The 23,111-nt window shown below is 48.2% G+C and overlaps 1 protein-coding gene across 1 annotated transcript in view; it reads right to left on the reverse strand.

Moving 5' to 3' along the window:
* Positions 1 to 472: 472 nt before the first annotated feature.
* ATAD2 (ATPase family AAA domain containing 2) overlaps positions 473 to 23,111 on the reverse strand; it is a 105,847-nt gene continuing 83,208 nt past the window's right edge. Inside the window, exons 22-28 of the mRNA XM_040432550.1 lie at positions 18,508 to 18,667; positions 17,093 to 17,215; positions 8,637 to 8,778; positions 5,941 to 6,266; positions 3,609 to 3,742; positions 2,652 to 2,780; positions 473 to 1,286 (exon numbers count right to left, since the gene is read on the reverse strand). Coding sequence (XP_040288484.1) covers positions 1,251 to 1,286; positions 2,652 to 2,780; positions 3,609 to 3,742; positions 5,941 to 6,266; positions 8,637 to 8,778; positions 17,093 to 17,215; positions 18,508 to 18,667 — 1,050 coding nt within the window. The 3' untranslated portion in view covers positions 473 to 1,250. The remainder of the gene's footprint in view (positions 1,287 to 2,651; positions 2,781 to 3,608; positions 3,743 to 5,940; positions 6,267 to 8,636; positions 8,779 to 17,092; positions 17,216 to 18,507; positions 18,668 to 23,111) is intronic.

The raw sequence follows: 23,111 nt of genomic DNA on the forward strand, positions 1-23,111 counted from the left end.
TCTGTGTGCCAATGCCTATTAAAAAATTAGGTGCATCACTGCTATTAGTAAATGCCCCACACATTTCATGGACCGATCAAGGTTCGGCTGAGCTCCTGCATCGTACAGATTTATGGACAGCACACACAGTAGCCAAATACATTCATTCATGTTGGCAGCAACTCTTACCAAAAAGCAAAATAATCACCACACACATTTACATTTTAAGTGACGTATTTATTATAACGTGATAAAACCAGCTCTGTGACGAGAAGGGACAGACAGGGGCTTTAATGCAGGTAAAAGACAGTTTACAGGTAACAGCCAATTACAGCGAGTGCAGCAGAAAACAGTAATGGGAATTGGGAGGTTTTCTAATTATTGGTAAGAGGTAAATAGGACCAGGCCCTATTCACAGCTTATATAGTGTCGTAAGAGATATCAAGAGGTTCTGAAATCGCACTTTCCTGGATTTCCTGTCGGCCATTTCACTGACGGTCTCTCCCCAGCTGGAAGCGGCTGCTTACACAGTTAGTTGATTGTGAGGCAAAAGATATAATGGAAAAATCTGCATCTGGTGTGTCTTTTTGACCAGCACAAAATACATCCCCAAAAACTTCCTCTGACCGGCTGTGAGGAGGACTCAGGCAGCCACCTGGGCATCGGCCCTCCGGGAAATGTCACTATAAGGTCTATGATCAATCCTGGCTCTATCCAGTCTAGGCCAAATACCGTACATTGTAGGAGACTATTCTGACGTAAACTGGAGATCGTTGTTTAATTTTCAATATTTCAACCTCCCCCGCCCCCCCAAATCAAATCTCTAAAGGATATCTTGTTCTTTCCTGCCAGATTAGTCAGGAGAGTAGGTCTTAAGGTACTGGAGGCATCCTTATGACAGAGGGAGGCTCTCCTCGGCCTGTGTGTAACACAGCTAGGAGAGACACTGCTGATGTCCTAACTGGAGGTATATCTTAAAAGGAAGACTACATAACATCTCAATGACATATTTGCTGCTGGTGGAACGTGGCGATTCAATACAGAGTAATAGACATGGTTAATGAAGCAAACCCATAAACTAAATTCTGCAACCCCAAACAGGCACAAAAGAAAATAAACCGCTGAATATATACACGCTTTATCAATGAAACATCATTACCCTTTAAAACAGACACTCATTTGGCATTTTTGAACGTTCAGACTATGTACAGTAAACACTTCATATATTAGACAAGTGATATCTTGAGGTAATTTACAAGTTCAGTGAGATGTCAGACCCTGAAACACGTAACCTCACGCTCCATTTCCTAAAAGGTAAAAAAGGAAGAAAATTTAATGAAATGATATGAAGTCCGCTGAAAGATTCTAAACAAGCTTGTGCTTCAGCCGTAGCACATAAGACTGACAGTAATATAGCTCCAGTCTACACGCTGATTTTAATGATTATTCTGTTGATATTGGCAGCTTTGGTTTACTGATCAAAGGTTCTGCACATGACAATTATCTGTTATTTGCACCATGTAACTAGTTAATTGGGAGAGAGCTTCTTAAAGGGGTTAACTCAACACCCCCATTTCAAGATAAGCTAGATCTTTAGTCTGTTTTTTTTTAAATCAAGTCTATTTTTTTTTAAAAGAAAAAGTATTTCTTGTACATTGGTCCATAAATCAGAGACAAAGCATAATAAAGTATTACATTAATACAAATATTGCATCGCTTGTCATTATTTCTATATCAATTTAGTAAGTAGTACAGATGGGGCTGGGTATCGGAACTTCAATTAAAGTTATTATTATAAAATGTTTAGGCAATAAAGCAGTTAGTGAGTGGTGGGGTCGGAGTACAGTGACCGCATTGGCCCTGCCGCATTTGCAGGACACCGGCCCCTCCTCCCTCCAGCTGATACATCGCAGTCTGCGATGCTGCAGCATTGCAGACTGCGATGTAAAATGGCAGCATTCGCCCCATAAGACGCAGGGGCATTCCCCCCCCCCCCCTTTTTTTTGGGGGGGGGGGGTGCGTCTTATGGGGCGATAAATACGGTAGTATTCCTATACTGCAATCTTTAGCTGTGTGACACTGCATGGCCATAATACAGAGTGGTTGCTGCTACTAGATAGGGGATTCCTCAAATGAAGTCCATACACCTCATCAGCGTCAAAATTGTTCTGTCAATAGATGGGAGACTCTTCAGCAATAAAAGTAGCAGCGCCAAGAAGGGAGCCTTGTCATTTTGATATACTGTAGATTCCTAAAGGCTATATTGGCCCAATGCTTGCAGTCACTGGCCTCAGTGCTATATAGGGGGGAGACCGATGAGGCCAGTGGGGGTTAAAACAGGCGAGTATAACTCTAACATCTTCCCTTTTATCCAACTTTTCAGTGGGCAGCACAGTGACCTTGCAGCACTGGGGTCCTAGGTCGAAATGTGACCAAGGTCAACCCCTGCGTGAAGTTTGTATGTTCTCCCCGTGTTTCGTGGGTTTTATCCTACACTCCAAAAACATACCAATAGGGAAGTTAGATTGTGAGCTTCACTGGGGACAGAAAGCAATGATGATGTCTGTACAGCGCTGCATAATATGTCAGCACTATATGTAAGTGAGCAAAAGAAATAAAATTGTTAACTCCATTAACCCTACAGGTTGTGTAGCTGCACACTTCCTCCTTACCTGTATTAACTGTGTTTTGTCATAGTCTTTACGGTGTCTGTATATGCACTGGCTCAGCAGTGCATATAACTTTTCCAGTTGTAATACATTATACCCGCTGCTTTTATCTACAACTTTGTTTAAGAGACTCTGGAAGAAAAAAAAAAAATATATATATATATATATAAATTAAATTTCTATATGAATAACCACTGCACGGGGATAATGTACACCCCAACACTTTTTTTTTTTTTATAAGGGGGATTTCCCCCACAAGTCCATTGCTGTGTGATAGAGCGCCACTCTCATCCAGGCTTTGTGCAGGTACCATTTAACTGGATGGGGCAGAGTAAGTGTACTTTGACACTAGCGTTTTTCTTTTCCGGCATAGAGTTCCATCCTAGGGGCTCAATACCGGAAAAGAACTGATCAGTTTTATCCCCATGCATTCTCAATGGAGAGCAATCCGTTCTGGATGCATCAGGATGTCTTCAGTTCAGTCACTGAACAGCATTTTGGACGGAGGAAATACCGCAACATTCTGCGGTATTTCCTCAGTCCAAAATTCCGGATCAGTTAATTTACATTGAAATGTATAAGTGCCAGATCCGGCATTAAAAAACAGATCCGTTTATCCGGATGACATCCGGATAGACGGATCCGTTCTTGCAATGCATTTGTAAGACCGATCCGCATCAGTCTACAAATGGTCTCCGTTTGCATTCAGATTGCCTGATCCGGCAAGGCAGTTCCGGCGACGGAACTGCTTGCCGGATCACTCTGCCGCAGGAGTGAAAGTAGCCCAAGATGTCTGCAGAGCACTTGGATGGGAGCAGAAGGGAAACAAAGGGGCTGAAACATGAATAAAAATGAGAAACTCTTAAAAAGGGGCCCTGATTTTATTTTTACAATACTCCACTCATACTTACAATGGCCCTTTTCTCTATAAAAAAAAAATGGAAAAATTAAGAAACTTGCCTTAAGGTGCTCATGATTGACTTGAAAGGTGTGTGCTGGTTCAGACAGGATGTCCATGACTTTATCCACGCTAATAAGGTGCTGCTGCTCCACCTGCATTTGTCTGCCACGGGTCATCCTCAAAACACACACATCTATAGATATAAAAATACAAAAAAAAATTAAATAAAATGGTTTTCCCCCTCTAAATGTCTCTGATATCATACGCTTACAGACAAGTTCACATTCCACGACATTGTGCGGAGATACGAATCAAGGACTAAGGGAGCATTCACACAATGCAATATTTTTGACCATTTTCATAGCCTGACTGACCCCACTGAAATCAATAGGTCAGTTTAGACAGGCCTGCACCCGCCTAACAGCCATTACAAATGGGAACTCTATGGAAAGGACTTTCAGGAGTTTAAAAAAATAAAATAAAAAAATTATTACCTCACCACTTGCACACGTGTGAACATTCGCTATACACTGGAGGCATCAGGACCTGACATCACGTGATCATGTGATGCTCCCAGGGTGATGTCACATGATCATGCTGGGAGTGTCAGGTCCTGCTTCCTCCAAAGCTGAGCAAGTTTTCCCACGTTTGCAATTGGTGAGGTATTAAATTTTTATTTATTTATACATAGCATTATTTATACTGAAGGGTACTATGGGGGCCATTACATATACTGAAGACACTGCAGTATATGTAATGTAAAAAAAACAATGAAAAAGAAAAAAAAGATGCAAAAATGATTTAAATTGGACGGAAAAGCTTCAAAGCAGCATGTATGAAAAAATAAAAATATATATATCTGGTCAGGAAGCGGCTAAATTACTTACTCCAACATGTTAGAGAACCCTATTAATCCAGGAATATTGCCCAACCAGGTTGGGGTGATTCCGCCAATCTGTTGTCCCATTCCAAATGGAAATAAGGGCTTCAGTTTACCAAAAGGGCAGAACCTCACCTCTTGGCTTTCCCAGGTTGGTCATACCCCTCCTCTTTTTAACAAGGCCAGGCATAGTCACAGTCCTTTGCCCTGTAGATTCTACAATCAGCGATTGTGCAGTGATCATCTCTGCAGCGGTGAGACCAGAAGGAGAAGTACTGCACAGGCACCAGTTTTAGAACGTTACTTGCTGTGTCAGTCAAAAGTAGGGGTGTGTGGTAAATGCAGGAAAGAGGGGCAGAGGTCCACCCCTCGGAGCACTGAAGCTGTAATATTCAGAACGGTGCAACATTTTCACTATCCAGGTACTGCTGTAGATCAACCATACTAGGCAGTATGCATTGTTCAGTGGGAATAAAATCAGGAGTTAGGTTTCTAAGAGTACCTTATTATCGACATGTGCAACAGGGATCCCTAATTCACAAGTCCTTAGCTGTGATTTGTTAAATCATCTTTTTATATCACAGCAGTGAACGCTATTGTGACCGAACCTTGGTGGGGAGAGCACAACAAACATACCTTAGGCGTTGTGCGACTATGAACTTTTATTCTGACAGATTCTGCTCCTGCAAGTTCCTAGGAGGCGGAGCATCTTGAGTTGCTGCACAGCCCCTCCCCTCTACTCGACAGCCACAGGGTCCAATCAGAAGACCACTACAGCTGCCCCTCAATTACTTCACAGTGAAGTCCTGTCTCCTGCAGGAGCAGAAACTGGCAGACACCAACATCATATCTATCTCCCCCCCCCCCCCCCCCCAAAAAAAATAAAAAAAAATCCACAAGCGCCATCTTTAGCTGCACAGAAGCTTCCTAACGTTACCGTCGGCATATCTTAGCAATATGCCAATGTTTGTACAGTGTCCCCACTGTTAGGCCACCTGCACACGTTGCGGAATACGTTTTTTTTTTTTTACAGTACCTGCCATGCGTATGAGATTACACAAATCTCTATGTACACTTTGCAGATTGTTTCCATGCGGAAGCTGGCCTGCCATGTGTATTTCCAAATCTGCAGCATGTCAATTATCTTTGTGGTTTCAGCTGTGAATTTCAGGTTTTCCAATGAAGAGTGAGATCTGTGGCAAAACTGCATCTAATCCACAATTAGAAATGGCGGATTTTGGTGCCAATGTGTTGCAGAAACCCAAATTAATCCGCACTGAATTTCATGCGCATCTTATGCGTGATCACCCGCACCCGTCTGCAAGAGGCCTTATGGTTAGGATTACTAGATGAAATCAGTATAGTTTGGGATAGTTCACTGTGTTCAGCAGAAACACTGGTATTACGTAGCTAATAATTCTCCGCTAATTTTTAATGCCTATTTTTGGCTGATGCAGCAAAAATTAAGAAAGATACAGGACATTTACAAGAACAGTAAAATGGAGCTGTACCATTAGTCTCCAAATGGTCCCCATTTTCTATTGGTGCAGGATTATCCAGAGGTTCCGCAAGCGCTACAGACGTAGAGGTATCCTTGGTGTGAGTGGATTTCGTGTTTTCTTTCGGGGCTACTTCACCGTCTAAATGACCATGCTCTGCCTCCATCGATGACTCATCTACAAGTTCTAGCTCAGTCTGATCTATACTGGACTCTTGGGGTTCAGGGTCAGCGTCACTTTCATTTTCTTCATCATTCTTGCCAGTCCGTAAAACCTTCTTCTTTTTACCTAAAAAACCTGAACTCCAACGGCTTTTCCGCTTATATCGTTTCTTTGCTTTGAAAGGAAAAAATAAAATGAATTAATAAAAATTGTGCATTATGGTTATTGGTGAATATTTACAACTGCAGGTTCAGACAACAGTAAGAGAAGGGGATCAATTTACAGTGGCTGATAATGCCATAAAAACAGGATTTACAAGATTTACCCTTTCGCTACATGTACAGCTCTAGGCAAACACAGCGCCCGTTCACGCGTGCAGTAGGCGTCATGGCTTGCGGGTCTCTGGCAATGCCGATCGTGGTAATTAAAGATCACTTGATCTAAATGGTGAAAAACCCAGAAGCTCGCGCTTCCGGGCTCCTTACCGGCATCCTCTGCGGCTTATAAGGATGCAGGTAATTGGTTTTAATACAAGACTCAGTGGGTCAGTTTTGCCGCAAATGGAACACTGTGGGAACAAAACCTGTAAAATGGTTGAGGAATTGCGTCCCCCCCCCCCCCCCCAATTCCACCCCATTTGGAATTTTTCCCCGATTCCCACTACATTCTATGCCATAATTAATAGTGGCATTAGAAAGTACAACTTGTCCCGCAAAAAATAAGCCCTCATACAGCTATGTGAACGGAAATATATATAAAAAGTTAAGGCTCAAGGAAGATAGGGAAGAAAAATGAATATGCAAAAACCTCCGGTATCCGAAGGGTTAAGAGCAGTGAGTTTTTGCCACCATTTCTGAATGTATAAAGCTGCGTGTGTCATTAGCAAGTCTAACCTCCTCTCCACGAGCTGATCGCAGTCAAGATCACACATTTGCAATCCTCACTGGCAGGGTTACTTTTTTTCTTCTTCTTTTAATAGTCTCCTAGTATGTACTTTGTACCTTTCCGAAAGGGAGTCTTTTGCATGGTTACAACCATTCTTTTTCTAGTCAACATACTTGCTATACAAATACATCAGAGCAATATGCAGGATTTTCAAGGTTTCCTTTTCCATTAACTGGGCTACACAAATCAAATATAGGCTGTGACACAAGTCTCTTAACATTCCCTTTAAAGCTCGTTTCACACTCTGCATGTTTGTTGTACAGGACACGGTGGCCCAGACCGGCTGTGTAGACCTGCAATAGATTTATCACAGGGGCTCAGGCTAGATGATAGATCTGGTGCAGGGACAGACACTTTTCTCTGACTCTATACCAACAATTGGTCGGCTTACTTTGAGATACCGTATTTTTCGCCCCATAAGTCGCACTTTTTCTCCCCCCAAAATGGGGGGGGGGGGGGGGAAATGCCCCTGAGTCTTTTGGGGCGAATGCTGACAGTACGAGCGAGCGGGGGAGGGACTAGGAAGAGCTGGGGGCCGGTGCAGTCACTGTACTATAGCCCCGCAAGTGCTGCAATATTCAAATATGTCTTATTCAATTAAAAGTGTCTTATTCAATTAAACGTGATTACACGTGCCCCCCCCCAACTCCTAATAGTACCATACATCCTAATAGCTTCTGTACAATGCCGGCCGGGCGGCAGCGTAACTCTGTGATGTCACGTGCCTGCGCCGCCTACTTTATGAATTAAGCAGGCGGCGCAGGCAAGTGACGTCAGTGAGTGATGCGCCGGCCGCCCGCATTGTACAGAAGCTATTAGGATGTACGGTACTATTAGGAGTTGGGGGGCATGTGTAATAACTTTTAATTGAATAAGACACTTTTATATTTGGATAATGGAGCGGCGGGCGGGGGAAGGATCTGTGGATGGCACAGTTAAGGGGTGGGGGGTCTGTGGATGGCACTGTTATGGGCTGGGGGGGTCTGTGGATGGCACGTATATAACAGTGCAAGCCACAGACCCCCCCCCCCTCCATAACAGTGTCCGTCATCCACAGATCCCCCCATAACAGTGTCCGTCATCCACAGATCCCCCCATAACAGTGTCTGTCATCCACAGATCCCCAGTAATAGTGCCATCCACAGACCACCATTAGTTCCAAACCCACCAAAAGCACACCTTTTGGTTAAAAATATTTTTTTTCTTATTTTCCTCCCCAAAAACCTAGGTGCGTCTTATAGGGCGAAAAATACGGGTAGATTGTTATGGCAAAATGGTGCATCATAGGCTTTTTGCTAAGTCATCCCCTTGTTGAACATGTTGGGGGAAAAAAATACAAAAAGTGTAGAAAACTTATGCGTGCACTTTTTTTTTTAAACCAACTGCATTCACACACAGGCTAACAAATCCACAGTGGATTCTAGGCAGGGCTTTTATATCCTCATCTGCTGCAGAACTCCTTGAAATCATGTTTGTACAACAGTGGGATACTTGTGTGTGAAACCAGCCAAAAACAAAGCAATCAGAATTTTGGCTCACAATGTCAGCTGTCACAATATGACACTGCAACTGCAAGCTAAGACTATGTCAGTGCACCTGCAGAAGGAGTACTTGCTGCAACCGGAAGAGCAGATCCTGATGACTTTTCTAGGTTTTCAATGTCCATTTTCTTTCCATCCTGAACTGTAGCACTTTTAGGGAGCACATGGTAATAAGATGGAACATACTTTGAAGACGAAAAACCTAAATGAAGATTTACATTGTGACAAATAATTAATACACAACTAAGTTGAATTATACAGTATGTTTGAAGTACATTTGAAAGTAGCTTAAAGGGGTTGGCCACCATACGGAGAAAAAATAATAATAAATTGTCCCAGATAATACCTAAAGCCAAGAGATATTAGTATAATGAGAGAGATATACTGTGTATGTATAATTTTTCTAATGTGTTCAGCATAGTATGTTCCCATAGATGACAGTCTGTGGGTGGAGCGCCAGCAAAGTGAAAGTAAAAATCCCAGCATGCATCACAGCAAACATCACAGCAAACATCTTCAGAGGAGTGGTCACATGACATCCCTGGCCAACTATGATACCATAGTAACAACAGCACCTCAGGTGTCATTTCATCACAGACAAGTCAGCATAAGGGAGCATTCACGCGACCGTGTTGGTTTTGCGATCCGCAAATCACGGATCCGTGTGTTTATGTCTTCAGTTATCTTTCCGTTCCGCAAGTCCGTATAATACGGACGTGGTGCTTCCGTGTGTCATCTGTTTTTCACGGTCCGCAAAAAACTGAAATGGGGTTTCCTAGAATGTTTTCAGTCCAGGGTCCGCAAAAAGGAGACTTTTGTATTACTTACCAGTAAAGTCTCTTTCTCGCTCTTCCTTGGGGGACACAGGAAACCATGGGTATAGCTCTGCTCCCTAGGAGGCGTGACACTAAGTGAAAGCTGTAAGCCCCTCCTCCATCAGCTATACCCTTCAGCCTGGAGAAGAGACTGCCAGTTGCGTGTCCAAGTAGTGAAAGATAACCACCAACCGGAAAAAGAACCGTCAAGCCCCAACGGGGGCAACCAAGCCGGAACCACAACTGTAAACCCAAATGAAGGGCGGGTGCTGTGTCCCCCAAGGAAGAGCGAGAAAGAGACTGTGGTGTGTGGGGGGGGGGGGGGGGGGGGGGGGGGGGCTTACTGGTAAGTAATACAAAAGTCTCCTTTTCTCGCCCATATTCCTTGGGGGACACAGGAAACCATGGGACGTTCCAGAGCAGTCCCAGAAGGGAGGGACCAGAACAAACTAGACCAACACCGGAGGCATCAATCAACTGCCGCCTGCAACACCAGACGGCCTAAAGCAGCGTCAGCCGACGCATGAGTATGCACCCTGTAGAACTTGGTGAAGGTGTGCAAGGAGGACCAAGTGGCCGCCTTGCAAATCTGCTCCGTAGAAGCCCGATTTCTCTGAGCCCAGGAAGCCCAGACCGCTCTAGTGGAATGAGCGGTAACACCGAGGGGCGGAACCTTGCCCTTGGCGAGATAAGCCTCAGTAACAGCCATCTTGACAAAACGGGCGATAGCAACTTTGGATGCCGCCAACCCTCTGCGCGACCCCTCCGGAACCACAAAGAGCGAGTCAGTACGCCTGAAAGAGCTGGTTACCTCCAGGTAAACCTTGAGCGCCCTGACAACGTCCAGGCGATGAAGTTCCCTCTCCCTAGGGTGGGAAGGGGAAGGACACAAAGAGGGGAGAACGATGTCCTCGTTCAGATGAAAGGCGGAGACCACCTTAGGAAGGAAGGAAGGGACCGGACGAAGAACTACCTTGTCCTGGTGGAACACTAGGAAAGGTTCCAGACAGGAGAGTGCAGCCAATTCGGACACCCTCCGAAGAGAGGTGACGGCTACAAGGAAAATAACCTTGCAGGACAGAAGTCGCAAGGAAACCGTCCGCAGAGGCTCGAAAGGAGAAGCCTGGAGCGCTGAGAGAACCAGGTTCAGGTCCCAGGGCGGTACCGGAGGCCGGTACGGGGGAACCGCGTGAGCCACGCCCTGAAGGAAGGTCTTGACAGGACCAAGGGGGGCCAGGGGGCGCTGAAACAAAATGGACAGCGCAGACACCTGACCCTTCAAAGAACTAAGACCCAGACCTTGGGCAAGTCCGCTCTGCAGGAAGGACAAAACGGTGGGGAGAGAAAAGCGGAGCGGAGGAATCCCTAGATCGGCACAGAACCCCAAATAGGTCCTCCAGGTCCTATAATAGATCCTAGAAGAGGACGGCTTACGGGCGCGGATCATGGTGCGGACGACGTCCGCAGAAAAACCCCTACGTGTCAGGACGGTGGTCTCAACAACCACGCCGTCAAACGTAGGGACCTTAAACGCGGGTGGAAGATCGGTCCCTGAGAGAGAAGATCTTCCCTGGCGGGCAGCGGCCAGGGCGCGTCTGCCAGGAGCAGCATGAGGTCGGCATACCAAGACCGGCGGGGCCAGTCCGGAGCGACCAGAATCACCGAGACGCCTTCCGCCGCGATCTTCCGAAGGACCTTGGGCAGGAGTGGGATGGGAGGGAATATGTATGGACGCGCGAAGCCTCGCCAAGGAAGAACGAGGGCGTCGGCTCCGCAAGCTCCCGGATCCCTGGCCCTGGACAGATAGGCGGGGACCTTGTGATTGAACTTGGAGGCCATGAGGTCCACGTCCGGTATGCCCCAACGAAGGCAAATGGCCTCGAATACCTCCGGGTGAAGAGACCACTCGCCGGGGTCGACAGTGGTGCGACTGAGGAAGTCCGCCGCCCAATTGTCCACCCCTGGAATAAAAATTGCCGATAGGGCCGGGACGTGGGCTTCCGCCCAACGGAGAATGCTGGAGACCTCCCTCATTGCAGCAGCGCTGCGAGTGCCCCCCTGGTGGTTTATGTACGCCACAGCCGTGGCGTTGTCCGATTGTACACGAACTGGATGACCCTTCAACAGATGAGTCCAGTGTCGTAGAGACAAAAGGGCCGCTCTCAGCTCCAGGACATTGATCGAGAGTTTGGACTCCAATGGAGACCAAATGCCCTGGACGGATCGGGGAGGAAACACGCCTCCCCAGCCCAAGAGACTGGCATCGGTTGTAACCACCAACCAGTTGAGTGGCAGAAAAGACCTGCCCAGAAGAGGGGACTGTAACCACCAGCGGAGAGATGACCTCACCGGAGGCGATAGATGGAAGGGATGATCCAGAGACTGCGGCGATTTGTCCCAGGAGGAGAGGATCGCCCGTTGGAGAGGGCGGGAGTGAAACTGCGCAAACGGGATCGCCTCGAAGCAGGCAACCATCTGCCCCAAGACCCGCATGCAGAAGCGGAAGGACGGTCGACGGTGGAGAAGGAGACCCCGAACCGCCCCACGGAGGATCAGACGTTTTTCCGAGGGAAGACGTACTTCCGCCGCTCCCGTGTCTAAAAGCATTCCCAGGAAGACCAGTTGTCTGGAGGGGGGAAGGGAGGACTTGGGGAAGTTGATGACCCAACCGAACCTCGTCAGAGTCTCTAGAGTGAGATCCACGCTGGCAACCGCTTGAGAAAGGGACGGAGCCTTGATGAGGATATCGTCCAAGTACGGTAGCAGAAAAACATCCCTGGAACGGAGTAAGGCCAAAACCGGGGCCAGGACCTTGGTGAACACCCGGGGGGCTGTTGCCAGCCCAAAGGGAAGGGCGACAAACTGGAAGTGGAGGTCCCCCACGGCGAATCGGAGGAAGCGATGGTGACACCGGGCTACCGGAACATGGAGGTAGGCATCCTGTATATCGATGGAAGACATGAAATCTCCCTGCTCCAGGGAAGCCACCGCGGAACGGAGGGACTCCATCCGAAACCGTCGAAGGAGGAGAAAACGGTTGAGCTTTTTGAGGTCCAAAATGGGCCGCATGGAACCTCCCTTCTTGGGAACTACAAAGAGGTTCGAGTAGAACCCTTGGAACCTTTCCTCTAGAGGAACGGGGGTAATCACCCCCCTGTCCAGTAAGGCTTGAACGGCCGCGGAGAACGCAACCGCGCGTTTCGGGTCCCGAGGCGGGCGGGAGCGAAAGAACCGATCTGGAGGGAAGGATGCAAATTCGATTTTGTATCCGGAGCACACAATTTCGAGGGCCCAGGCGTCGGAGACGTGAGCCAACCAGACGTCCCTGAAAAGGAGGAGCCGGCCCCCCACCCGGGTGGGTGGGGGCGCGCCTTCAGGCAGAGGATTGCTTTGCTGCGGGTGTGCGGGCAGCCTGCGGCTTGCGCCAGGAGGGCTGCGCCCGAAAAAACGGCTTCCTATGCTTGTCCTGGGGAGGAGCCGAAGCGGCAGCTGTGGTGGGAGCCCCAGAGGCCCTGCGGGAGGACCGAAAACGAGACGCACCAGGGCGTCCGCGGGGGGCGCCCCTGGCTTGGGGTTGAGGAAGATGGGTGCTTTTACCACCCGTGGCCTCCGAAATAAGTTCGTCTAGGCGGACCCCGAAAAGGCGGGAACCCGCAAACGGTAGCCCCGCCAAGGAACGTTTGGAGGCAGCGTCCGCTTTCCAAACCTTCAGCCAGAGCTCCCTCCTGACGGAAACTGCCAGGGCGGAGGAGCGTGCAATAAGGGCTCCCGCATCAAGGGAGGCCTCACAAACAAAATTCCCGGCCCGAACAATAAGCTGGGCCAAGGAACGCAGGTCCTGGATAGGGACGTCCGAGTCCAACTCCTGTTCCAGCTGCGCACCCCAAGCAGAGATTGCTTTCCCTGCCCAAGCAGAGGCAAAAACCGGTCTGAGAGCAGAACCGGAGGCAGCAAAAATGCCCTTAGAAAGGGTCTCCATGCGACGGTCCTCCGCTGACTGAAGAGAGGACCCGTCGGGAACAGGGATGGCCGTGTTCTTTGACAGCCGGGCCACAGGGGGGTCCACCTTGGGTGGGGAAGACCATGTGGCCACGACATCTGCTGGAAAAGGATAGCAAATGTCCAGCTTCTTGGGGTTGACAAAACGGGCGTCCGGGCGAGCCCAAGCCTTAGACACCACAGAGGAGAAATCAGAGTGGATTGGAAAGACTTTTGAGACCTGCCTGGGTCTGATAAATGAGACGCTAGCTGCGTCCGAGCTAGGGGGATCATCCTGCACCTTAAAGGTGTCACGAATATCAGAGATGAGTTGACCCATCGCTGAGGCTAGCTTGGACGGCAGGGCCGAGTCCATTTCCAAATCTGAAACCGCCAATTCACCTTCAGAGAGCGAATCCTTTGGAGAGGAGAGGCTCGTCTGGGTGCGCACGCGTGGCGGGAGAGGGAGGCATCCGAGGAGGAGGCTCGCTCTACTCTAATACGCTTCTGAGAGTGCCTAGCTCGGGAGGGGTCACTAAAGGAGAGTGAACCCGCTGCAGCGGCAGAAGCGGTGGACCCGGAGGGCGCGACAGTAAGAGTGGCGTCCTGCGGGGTAGGCGGCCTGTCTATTAGGCGGCCCACGACATGAGTGAGGCTTTCCACGGCCTGGGACAGGGATCTAGCCCAGTCAGGCGGGTCAGAGGCAGCAGGGAGCGACACAGCGGGCGACTGAGGCTGCGGTGGAGCCCGGCATGCAGTACAGTGCGGATCAGACTGCCCCCGGGGAAAGGGTTCCCTACAAGCAGTACAGGCATGGTACCAAGGCTTGGCGGCTGCAGAAGGGTCTGACATGGTGGAACAAAGATGTTGCACTTAAAGTGGGAGACCCCAAGTGAAAGAAACGGGGATAACACCCAAGGGACAGTACTGTGGCACGGAGGGGGTTAAAAGTCCTACCAGACCCGGATGACGCAAGCGGCAGCGGTAAGGGGAACAGACTGAGGAGGCTGTGGAGGAGAGGCAGCAGCACCGGCTTCGGATCGCACTGCAGAGAGGATTCCACGCAGCACTGTGCGATGAACCCGGAAGTAGCGGAGCGCATGTAGGAAGCTCCGCCCCCTCTCTGCCGCTCTGAAGCAGAGCCGCGCGCGCGCGGCAAAATGATTTTAACCCCCAAGGATGATGAAGTGCCGGCCTGAAATGGCGCCGTTCACGCCAAGAAAACGGCCCCCTCCGCGCCTGGATGTGGCAGACGGCTTGCTTTTTTCCTGCAGCCGTCCCCTGAAGGCAGCGTCCCTGCCAAGGACTTGCCCAGATAAACTCCCCTGCCCGGTAACGGTCCCGATATATGCCCGGGGGGGGGGGGGGGGAGGGGTGGGCGCACGATGTAGCAGTGGCCATGTAGTAACAGTGGCCATGGGAGCCCAGGAGGCCTGTAGCAGCGGTGGGAGGGAGGAAGGGGAGGCTGGAGCAGCCTGTCTCACCATACGCTGTCTTCACCCTCAATCCATCCAGCGGGGTCGCCCCTTCAGCTCCTGGCACCGCAGTGGCAGGAAGCCGGGGGAGGGACTTGGCGTGCGGGCGACCCTGAGCTGGCGGGACGCAGGGGAGCGAGGCTGCCCTGGTCCACCTTGTCTTCTGTGGGGGAGGCGGCAGTGCGGAATTACCGGCACTGGCGCAACTCAACCCCGGGAGAAACAGAGGGGTCTAATGCGCCTCTGTTGTCCCTGTAAGTAGAAAAAAACCGAATTAAAAACAACAAATAACGCAAAAATAAAAAATCATAGGAAAACAACCCTGCATAAGCAGGGGGTGTCTTGCCTCCTTGGACACTAAGCAAAAACTGGCAGTCTCTTCTCCAGGCTGAAGGGTATAGCTGATGGAGGAGGGGCTTACAGCTTTCACTTAGTGTCACGTCTCCTAGGGAGCAGAGCTATACCCATGGTTTCCTGTGTCCCCCAAGGAATATGGGCGAGAAAAACGGATGACATATGGATGCATTTCCCTGTGCTATCCGTTTTTTTACGGACCCAATGACTTTCTATGGGGCCACGGACCGCAATTTGCGGCTAAGTATAGGACATGTTCTAAAATAAAAGGAACGGACACACGGAACGGACAGCACACGGATGACAATGAAAGGCATTCCGCAATTTTTGCAGACCCATAGAAATGAATGGGTCCGTGCATTGTCTGCAAAAATATCTCATATCTATGCATCTATCTAATATCTATCTATCTATATTCTCTCTATCCAATATCTATCAATCTATCCATCTTGTATCTATCTATCTATCTCCTATCTATCCATCTCATATCTATCTCGTATCTATCTATCTTCTATCCATCTAATATCTATCTAGCTATCTATCTACCGTATCTATATCTCATATGTATTTATCTATCCCATATCTTTTTATCTATCTAATATCTATCTCCTATCTACCGTATTTTTCGCCCTACAAGATGCACCTAGGTTTTAGAGGGGGACAATAATTTTTTTTTCATGACACCTCAGATCAGACCCACAATCAGACCTCAGCTCAGACCCCAATGTGAATGACCCCCACTCTGACCTCAGATAAGAGCCACATGCCTCTCATCAGCCCCCCCAGCCTCTTACTCTCATCAGCCCCCTCTGGTAACTGAACCCTCCCCCAGTATTAATCATTGGTGGCAGTGGCCACAGAGTCCCCCTACCCTCATCATTGGTGGCAGTGGTCAGTTCCGATCGGAGTCCCAGCAGTGTAATGCTGTGGCTCCAATCGGTTACCATGGCAGCCAGGACGCTACTGAAGTCCTGGCTGCCATGGTATGTTAGTGAGCAGCATTATACTCCCGTGTGCCGTGGCCGCCCCTTCTTCTGTCTGTGCGGTGCATTGCTAATGCTTGTAGCATTAGCAATGCGCCGCACAGACCTATGAGAAGGAGCGCTCGGCGGCCACGGCGCACATGAGTATAATGCTGGGGAGGGAGGGGGGGGGGGGGGTTAATTGCGCGGATCACAGCGTCCTCTCAGAGGTCGGGTGCCGGGAATGCGAGTCACAGAATTCCTTCCCCCACGCTGAACTGCTGAGAGCGCCGCCGCAAGCGGCCAGCAGGTATCAGCAGTGGTATCGGGGACATTTGCACAAGTACTCTGAAAATGTTCAGTATCGGTATATCCCTACCGGTAATGTGTCAGCTCCAGGCCCCGACCCTGGACACAGTAGAAGTGCCGGATGGGGGGGTTAGGGTTACGTGAGGCTGGGGCGCCAGTGGCAGACTGGGCATGCGCTGCGAGGATGAGGAAAAGCAGCGCATGCGCATTTACTCTGCAGGCATGGACGGAGCTGCTCTATGTCACGTGCAGCCATGGACGAACTGGCTGCACGGCAGAGCGGGGCTCAGGGGGGGTGTCATCAGATTGTAGAAAAAACAGGCAGATCTACTTAAAGACATATTAGGAAAAGTACTTTTTTCCTGCCTCCCACACAGTTGTAGAAAATACATGGAGTGGCCAACCCCTTTAATATTATAAAGCAGCCGCACATCTTGTGGTTTTGCATCTTTAGGACATCTGCATTACTACAATAGTATTTAAATAAGTGGTTATGAGGTTTAGAGACTTTAATCTTTTAAGATTTGCCAGTAAATTTCCAAAAGAAAAGTGACAGAAAGTGACAGACCAGGATATTGGTCTTTTCACATCTGCTTATATTGCCCAAAACAGATTTCCTGTACCTCTTTTTTTGCGAGACTCCTGAATTTCTTCACAAAGCTTTTCAAATTCTTCATCTAATTCCTGCTTTATTATTGCATATGTAGCATCTCTCAGAGTGCATGCTCTGTGGCGGATTAAACGATCTAAGTGAAGAGGGGAAGCAAAAAATACCAAACATCAATTAAGAAGCTGACTCCAACATTTAACACTTACACATACCGCATCTTTTTTTTGCGAAGACGTTTTCTAACCACAGTGTTTTTTGACTCATCTACAGGATTGGTCAAAAACATAATGAGGCAGGTTATGAACTGTCTTAACCCCGGCATCCCTTGCATATGTACAGCAGATGTCGGGTATTTAAACATGTTGCCGGTTCATAAACCAGCACCATAGCCATCAGGTATCTGCTATCTACCGGCAGTGTCTATGATCAGATGCAACTCTGATCACATATTTTACTCCTCAGCCGAGACCAGGGCATTTTAGAAGTCATTCATTTACATTTTAAGTGTATTAAAACATAAGAAAAACTAGATTTTTGTGAAACTCGTCTGTAAAATCTTTCTCGCGTAGTTCATTGGGGGACACAGGACCATGGGTATAGCTTGCTGCTGCCACTAGGAGGTGACACTAGGCTGAAAAAAGACTTATGCTCTCTCCAGGCTGGAGGGGGTATAGCCTGCAGGGGAGGAGCTAAGTCTTTTTTCAGCCTAGTGTCGCCTCCTAGTGGCAGCAGCAAGCTATACCTACGGTCCTGTGTCCCCCAATGATACCAGCGATAAAATGGTATAATTTGGTACCGCTGTAATCATACTAATCTGCAGAATTGTCACTCACCGCAAACTGAACCCTGTAAAAATGAAACCATCACGCAATGCAATTTTTATAAAATGTCACCCCCTTACTAGTTTTTCCAGCTTTCCAATATAGTCAGTATTGTGGTACATTTAGCTTAACGTAGTAAATCTGCCCCATTGTGTGTATGGCAGCTGGGGGGGGGGGGGGGGGGGGGGGGGGGGGGGGGGGGGGGGGGGGGGGGGAGTATGTGTCTAAAGGCGCATGAGCAGTTAGAGATGTGTTCCAACAATCGCTTGCTCGTCAGTGGAGGTAAAGAGCTGCATTTACATGTAGCAATCACATCCACTGTATGAGGACGAGTGAGGGTTAGGGCCATCGCTCGTCCTCATACACAGGCATCGCTTCTAGGCAGCAGATCTGCTGCCCAGAAACATGGATTGAGGTATCCACAAAAAAAGACTTTCACCCAATGAACAAGCATTTTGCTCGTTCATGGGGTGATCTGCGGCACATTTACACGGGCAGATTATAGGGAACAAGTTTTAGTATGAACGTTCATTCCCAATAATCTGCCAGACAGCTCGGCTGTGTAAATGAGCCATTAGTTCTGCCTATTCCCACAAAGATCACTTACCCCCTGGATTCTTGTCTGGATTGTACTCAAGAGCGTTGCTGCATATAAGATCAATATCCTTTAAATATTCCTTTACGGTTTGATACTTATGCAGATCAATTTTGCTTATAACAGTTGAAAGGTCCATTGGTTGTGCAATCACTGTAACATAATCAGGAACCTAACAAAAAATAAAGTACATATTGGAACGTAAACTAAAACAATATTTTTAGAGAATCTGTCACCACAAAATGCAGCGCAATCTGCCGACAGCAGGTTATAGAGCGGGAGGAGCTCAGCAGATGGATGTATATTTTTGAGGGAAAAGACTCAGTAAAACTAGTAATGTATACATTTACGTTTCTGGTTTCAGTACAAAGGGGAGCCGTTATCAGTGACTGACATCTCTGTACACACACTTAGGCCTATTGCACACGACCGTATGGCTTTTTCAGTGTTTTGCGGTCTGTTTTTCACGGATCCGTTGTTCCGTTTTTTGTTTCCGTTGTGTTCCCGTTTCTGTTCCGTTTGGCATATACAGTATACAGTAATTACATAGATAAAATTGGGCTGGGCATAACATTTTCAATAGATGGTTCAGCAAAAAACGGAACGGAAACGGAAGACATACGGATGCATTTCCGTATGTGTTCCGTTTTTTTGCGGACCCATTGACTTGAATGGAGCCACGGAACGTGATTTGCGGGCAATAATAGGACATGTTCTATCTTTAAACGGAACGGAAAAACGGAAAGGATACGGAGTACATTCCGTTTTTTTTTTTGCGGAACCATTGAAATTAATGGTTCTGTATACGGACCGTATACGGAACGCAAAAAACGGCCAGTAAACGGGGGGAAAAACCGGTCGTGTGCAGGAGGCCTTACACAGAGAATGGCATCAATCACTGATAACATTATCCTGTGTACTGAGAACAGAAATTCCACCTTTCATTTTGGACAGCTCCTTTGGAAAATAAAAGGAGGAATCTGATTCGTTGCTATGGGCAACTAAGCCAGTTCTACTTTACACCAGTTTGATAAATAACCCCCTAAAAATTTTACTGAATCTATTTTCCACAAAACTATATCAGTCTGTTCAGCTCCTGATGCTGTGACATGCTACCTGCAGATTGCACTCAATTTTGGATTGGTATTGTCCCACCATAAGAACTGATCCCTTATCCACAGGAGTTTCTAATTGGTGGGGAACCAGAGTCACAAGAATGTCCTGAAGCCTTAAAGGGGTTATCCAACTTAAAGGGACACTGACAGGCCAAATCAGCATATATAGTTAGCTATATCACATTACAGGTCTTATAGAGTCTTTTAAAAGCATATAACTATCCCCCCTGTCCACCTTATAAAGAGCGAAATATAAAGTTTTATAACCTGCTTCTCTGGTCAGCAATCTGCCCAAGGGGCGGCGTTTCATCTGAAAATGCGCCCAGCCAGCCTTCCCAACTGCCGTTCTTAAGCCCCGCCCAGCTCATCATTATTCACTTCGCTGGGCGGCGGCTAGAACTCTCCCCAGTCCCGATCCTGCGCAATTCAATCCTCCGGGCCGTGCCGTCGGACGCACTATAATTAACCCCTTATATGATGTGAGTGAGCAGCGCTCTGAAGCGCTGCTCTGAACAGTGCACGGCTGAGGCTGCAGCTGCCTCGAAGATGCAGGCTGGTGTGTGTACGCAGGCGCGATCTAACGGCACGGCGGGGCGCAGAAGATTGGGCATGAACGATGCCCGGAGGATTGAATTGCGCAGGATCGGGACTGGGGAGAGTTCTAGCCGCCGCCCAGCGAAGTGAATAATGATGAGCTGGGCGGGGCTTAAGAACGGCAGTTGGGAAGGCTGGCTGGGCGCATTTTCACATGAGACGCCGCCCCTTGGGCAGATTGCTGACCGGAGAAGCAGGTTATAAAACTTTATATTTCGCTCTTTATAAGGTGGACAGGGGGGATACTTATATGCTTTTAAAAGACTCTATAAGACCTGTAATGTGATATAGCTAACTATATATGCTGATTTGGCCTGTCAGTGTCCCTTTAAATAAATGTATTCTAATTGCTTTTATTGTAGTCCAGTGAAAGTTTCATAAAATCGCTTTCATCACCTATCACTATTTGGCCAGTTCAGTTCTGGGTCATGTGACCCCCGACGTCAGCAAGCCTGCTCTGGTGATGACCTCACTGCTTGAGGGAGTGGCCAGGCTCTGTAAACGAAACGTCAGAGCCTCTGGTGCCCGCCCCTCTCCAGCTCTTCTAACACTGCCTCGGCTCTGGTATGCGAACGCTCATGCGCAGTGCATACCAGAGCCGAGGCGATATCTTCTCCGGCAGCAGGGTATGTTTCTCCCTCCTGCATTCACTGGGGCTAGAGGTGGCAGTTTGTAAACGTTCCCCTCTGCATCTGGGGATCGTTATTACAGCTCTGTCGTCGTCCCCGCACTAGTACACATTGAACACCCCCTGGGAAATATAAATAAATAATTGGCCATGATCATCATCATCATCATCATCATCCAGCTATATAAAATCCTCATCTGCCACCAATATATGTATTTATCTAAGCAATATCAATATTGAATATATATTTGAATAATATAGATATTGCTAATGATATTTTCACACCAGCGGCAGGACGTATCCGACAGGCTGTTCACCCTGTCGGATCCGCCCTGCCGCTATTTGGCCGTGCCGCTGGACGGATCCGTTATTGCAATGCATTTCTAGACGGATCCGCACCTGGATCCGTCTACAAATGCTGTTAGTTGTCACACTGATCGGCGGATCCAGCAGGCACGCAGCTCTGACGACGGAGCTGCCTTGTGGATCCGGCGTTGCAAAACTACTGAAGGACGGAGCCGTACTTCCCGTCTGCGCATGCACAAACCGGGAATACTGTGGATCCGTCCATCTGCATGACAAGTGTGTATTTTTTTTTTTTGCAAAGTGCAGAGCAGGGTGAAGGAAAGGTCAGCTTGTTCACGCCCAGAAATATTCATGAGGCAGAGCTCAGGCTTTGTTGTTATACGCACCCTCAGCATGTACTTCAGCATGTAAACAAAGCAATGACAGAACCATGAAAAGGTGTAAATATGGGTTTTAACTTGATGAAATCTAGCTTAACCAAATTATATGTATAACCTGATGGATTTTAATTTTTTTTATATTAACTCGGATAACCCCTTTAATGGAGTTGAATTAAGTGCACGTGTGACCATTGCACCATTTATTTCCCAGGCACCTCCTGGGACGTCATCGCGCCACCTGAGCGGGACATAGGCCGGAAGAGGCCTGGCATCGCATCACTGAGAGTGTCATGGAGGTAAGTATAAGTGTTTTAATTATTTTTAGTATAGTATGGCAAGAAGGGGGGTGGTGGCCCTATGGAGCTGGTGCGCACTATGGGGCAGCTATTGGGGGCCCCTATATGCTGGCACATTATGGGGGGGCACTATGGAGAAATCTAATGAGGGCCCTATATACTGGCACATTATGGGGGGGCATGGAGCACTATAGGGGCCCCCTATATACTGGCACATTATGGGGGGCACTATGGAGAAGGGGGGAAAGGAGCACTATGGGGACATCTAATGAGGGCCCTATATACTGGCACATTATGGGGGGGGGGGCACTATGGAGAAGGGGAGAGCACTAGGAGGGCATCTATTGGGGGCCCCTATATACTGGCACATTATGGGGGGGCTATGGAGAAGGGGGGAGCACTATCGGGGCATCTACTGGTGGTTCTATATACTGGCATGCATTATGGGGGGGGCACTACGGAGAAGAGCAATATGGGGGCATTTAATACTGGCATCATTTTTGGTGCCACTATGGGGAAGGGGGGAGCAGCATTATGGGGGCAGTCTATAGGGGCATTTTATACTGGCACATTATGAAGGGCACTATGGGGACGGGGGAGTAGCACTATGGGGGCATCTTCTGGGGGCATTATATAGAAGTATTTTATACTGGCACAAATTATAGGGGCACTATGGGCACCTTAGCTCATTGGCTCTACTGGGGGCAATAAAAGAAGATTTTTTATTTATTTTTTATTTACTGCTACACAACAGGGGAGTGGAGGACTATGGGAGCATTATTACTTCTGGGACACAATTACTGTTGGGGGCACTGTAGGAGCACTATTACTACTCTGGCACAGAATTATTACTATTGTTGGGATTTTGAGGAGCACTATTACTGTGGGTGCACCCTGGCACAGTATCAGCTTAGCACAGTTATTTTTGGGGGACATTATGGTTACACTATTAGTGTCAGGGACACTATTTGCTGGGTGCAGTTATTTTTTAGAGCATTGTGTTCCAATAATTATTGAAGGGGGCGCTATCTGTGTGTAACTAGTATTTTCAGGGGGTTTATCTGTTTCTACAGTATAGTTTTGGGGGCACAGCGTCTTAGTATTGGGGGTGCATGATGGGATGTTGAGAAGGTGGGAGGAAAAGTAGGAAACTAAGATGTCTGTCAAACTCTGCAGAGATGAGAGATGGCTGAACGAAATCATGGCGGTCTGGTCTGAATTGAGAAAATGAAGAAAGAACATCTACATCAAAGGAGACGTCACTGGATGTAAGAGGTAGGTGGCGCTGTATTAGGCT

This window comes from Bufo bufo, chromosome 5 (assembly GCF_905171765.1).
Source record: "Bufo bufo chromosome 5, aBufBuf1.1, whole genome shotgun sequence".
In the NCBI taxonomy this organism is placed as follows: domain Eukaryota; kingdom Metazoa; phylum Chordata; class Amphibia; order Anura; family Bufonidae; genus Bufo; species Bufo bufo.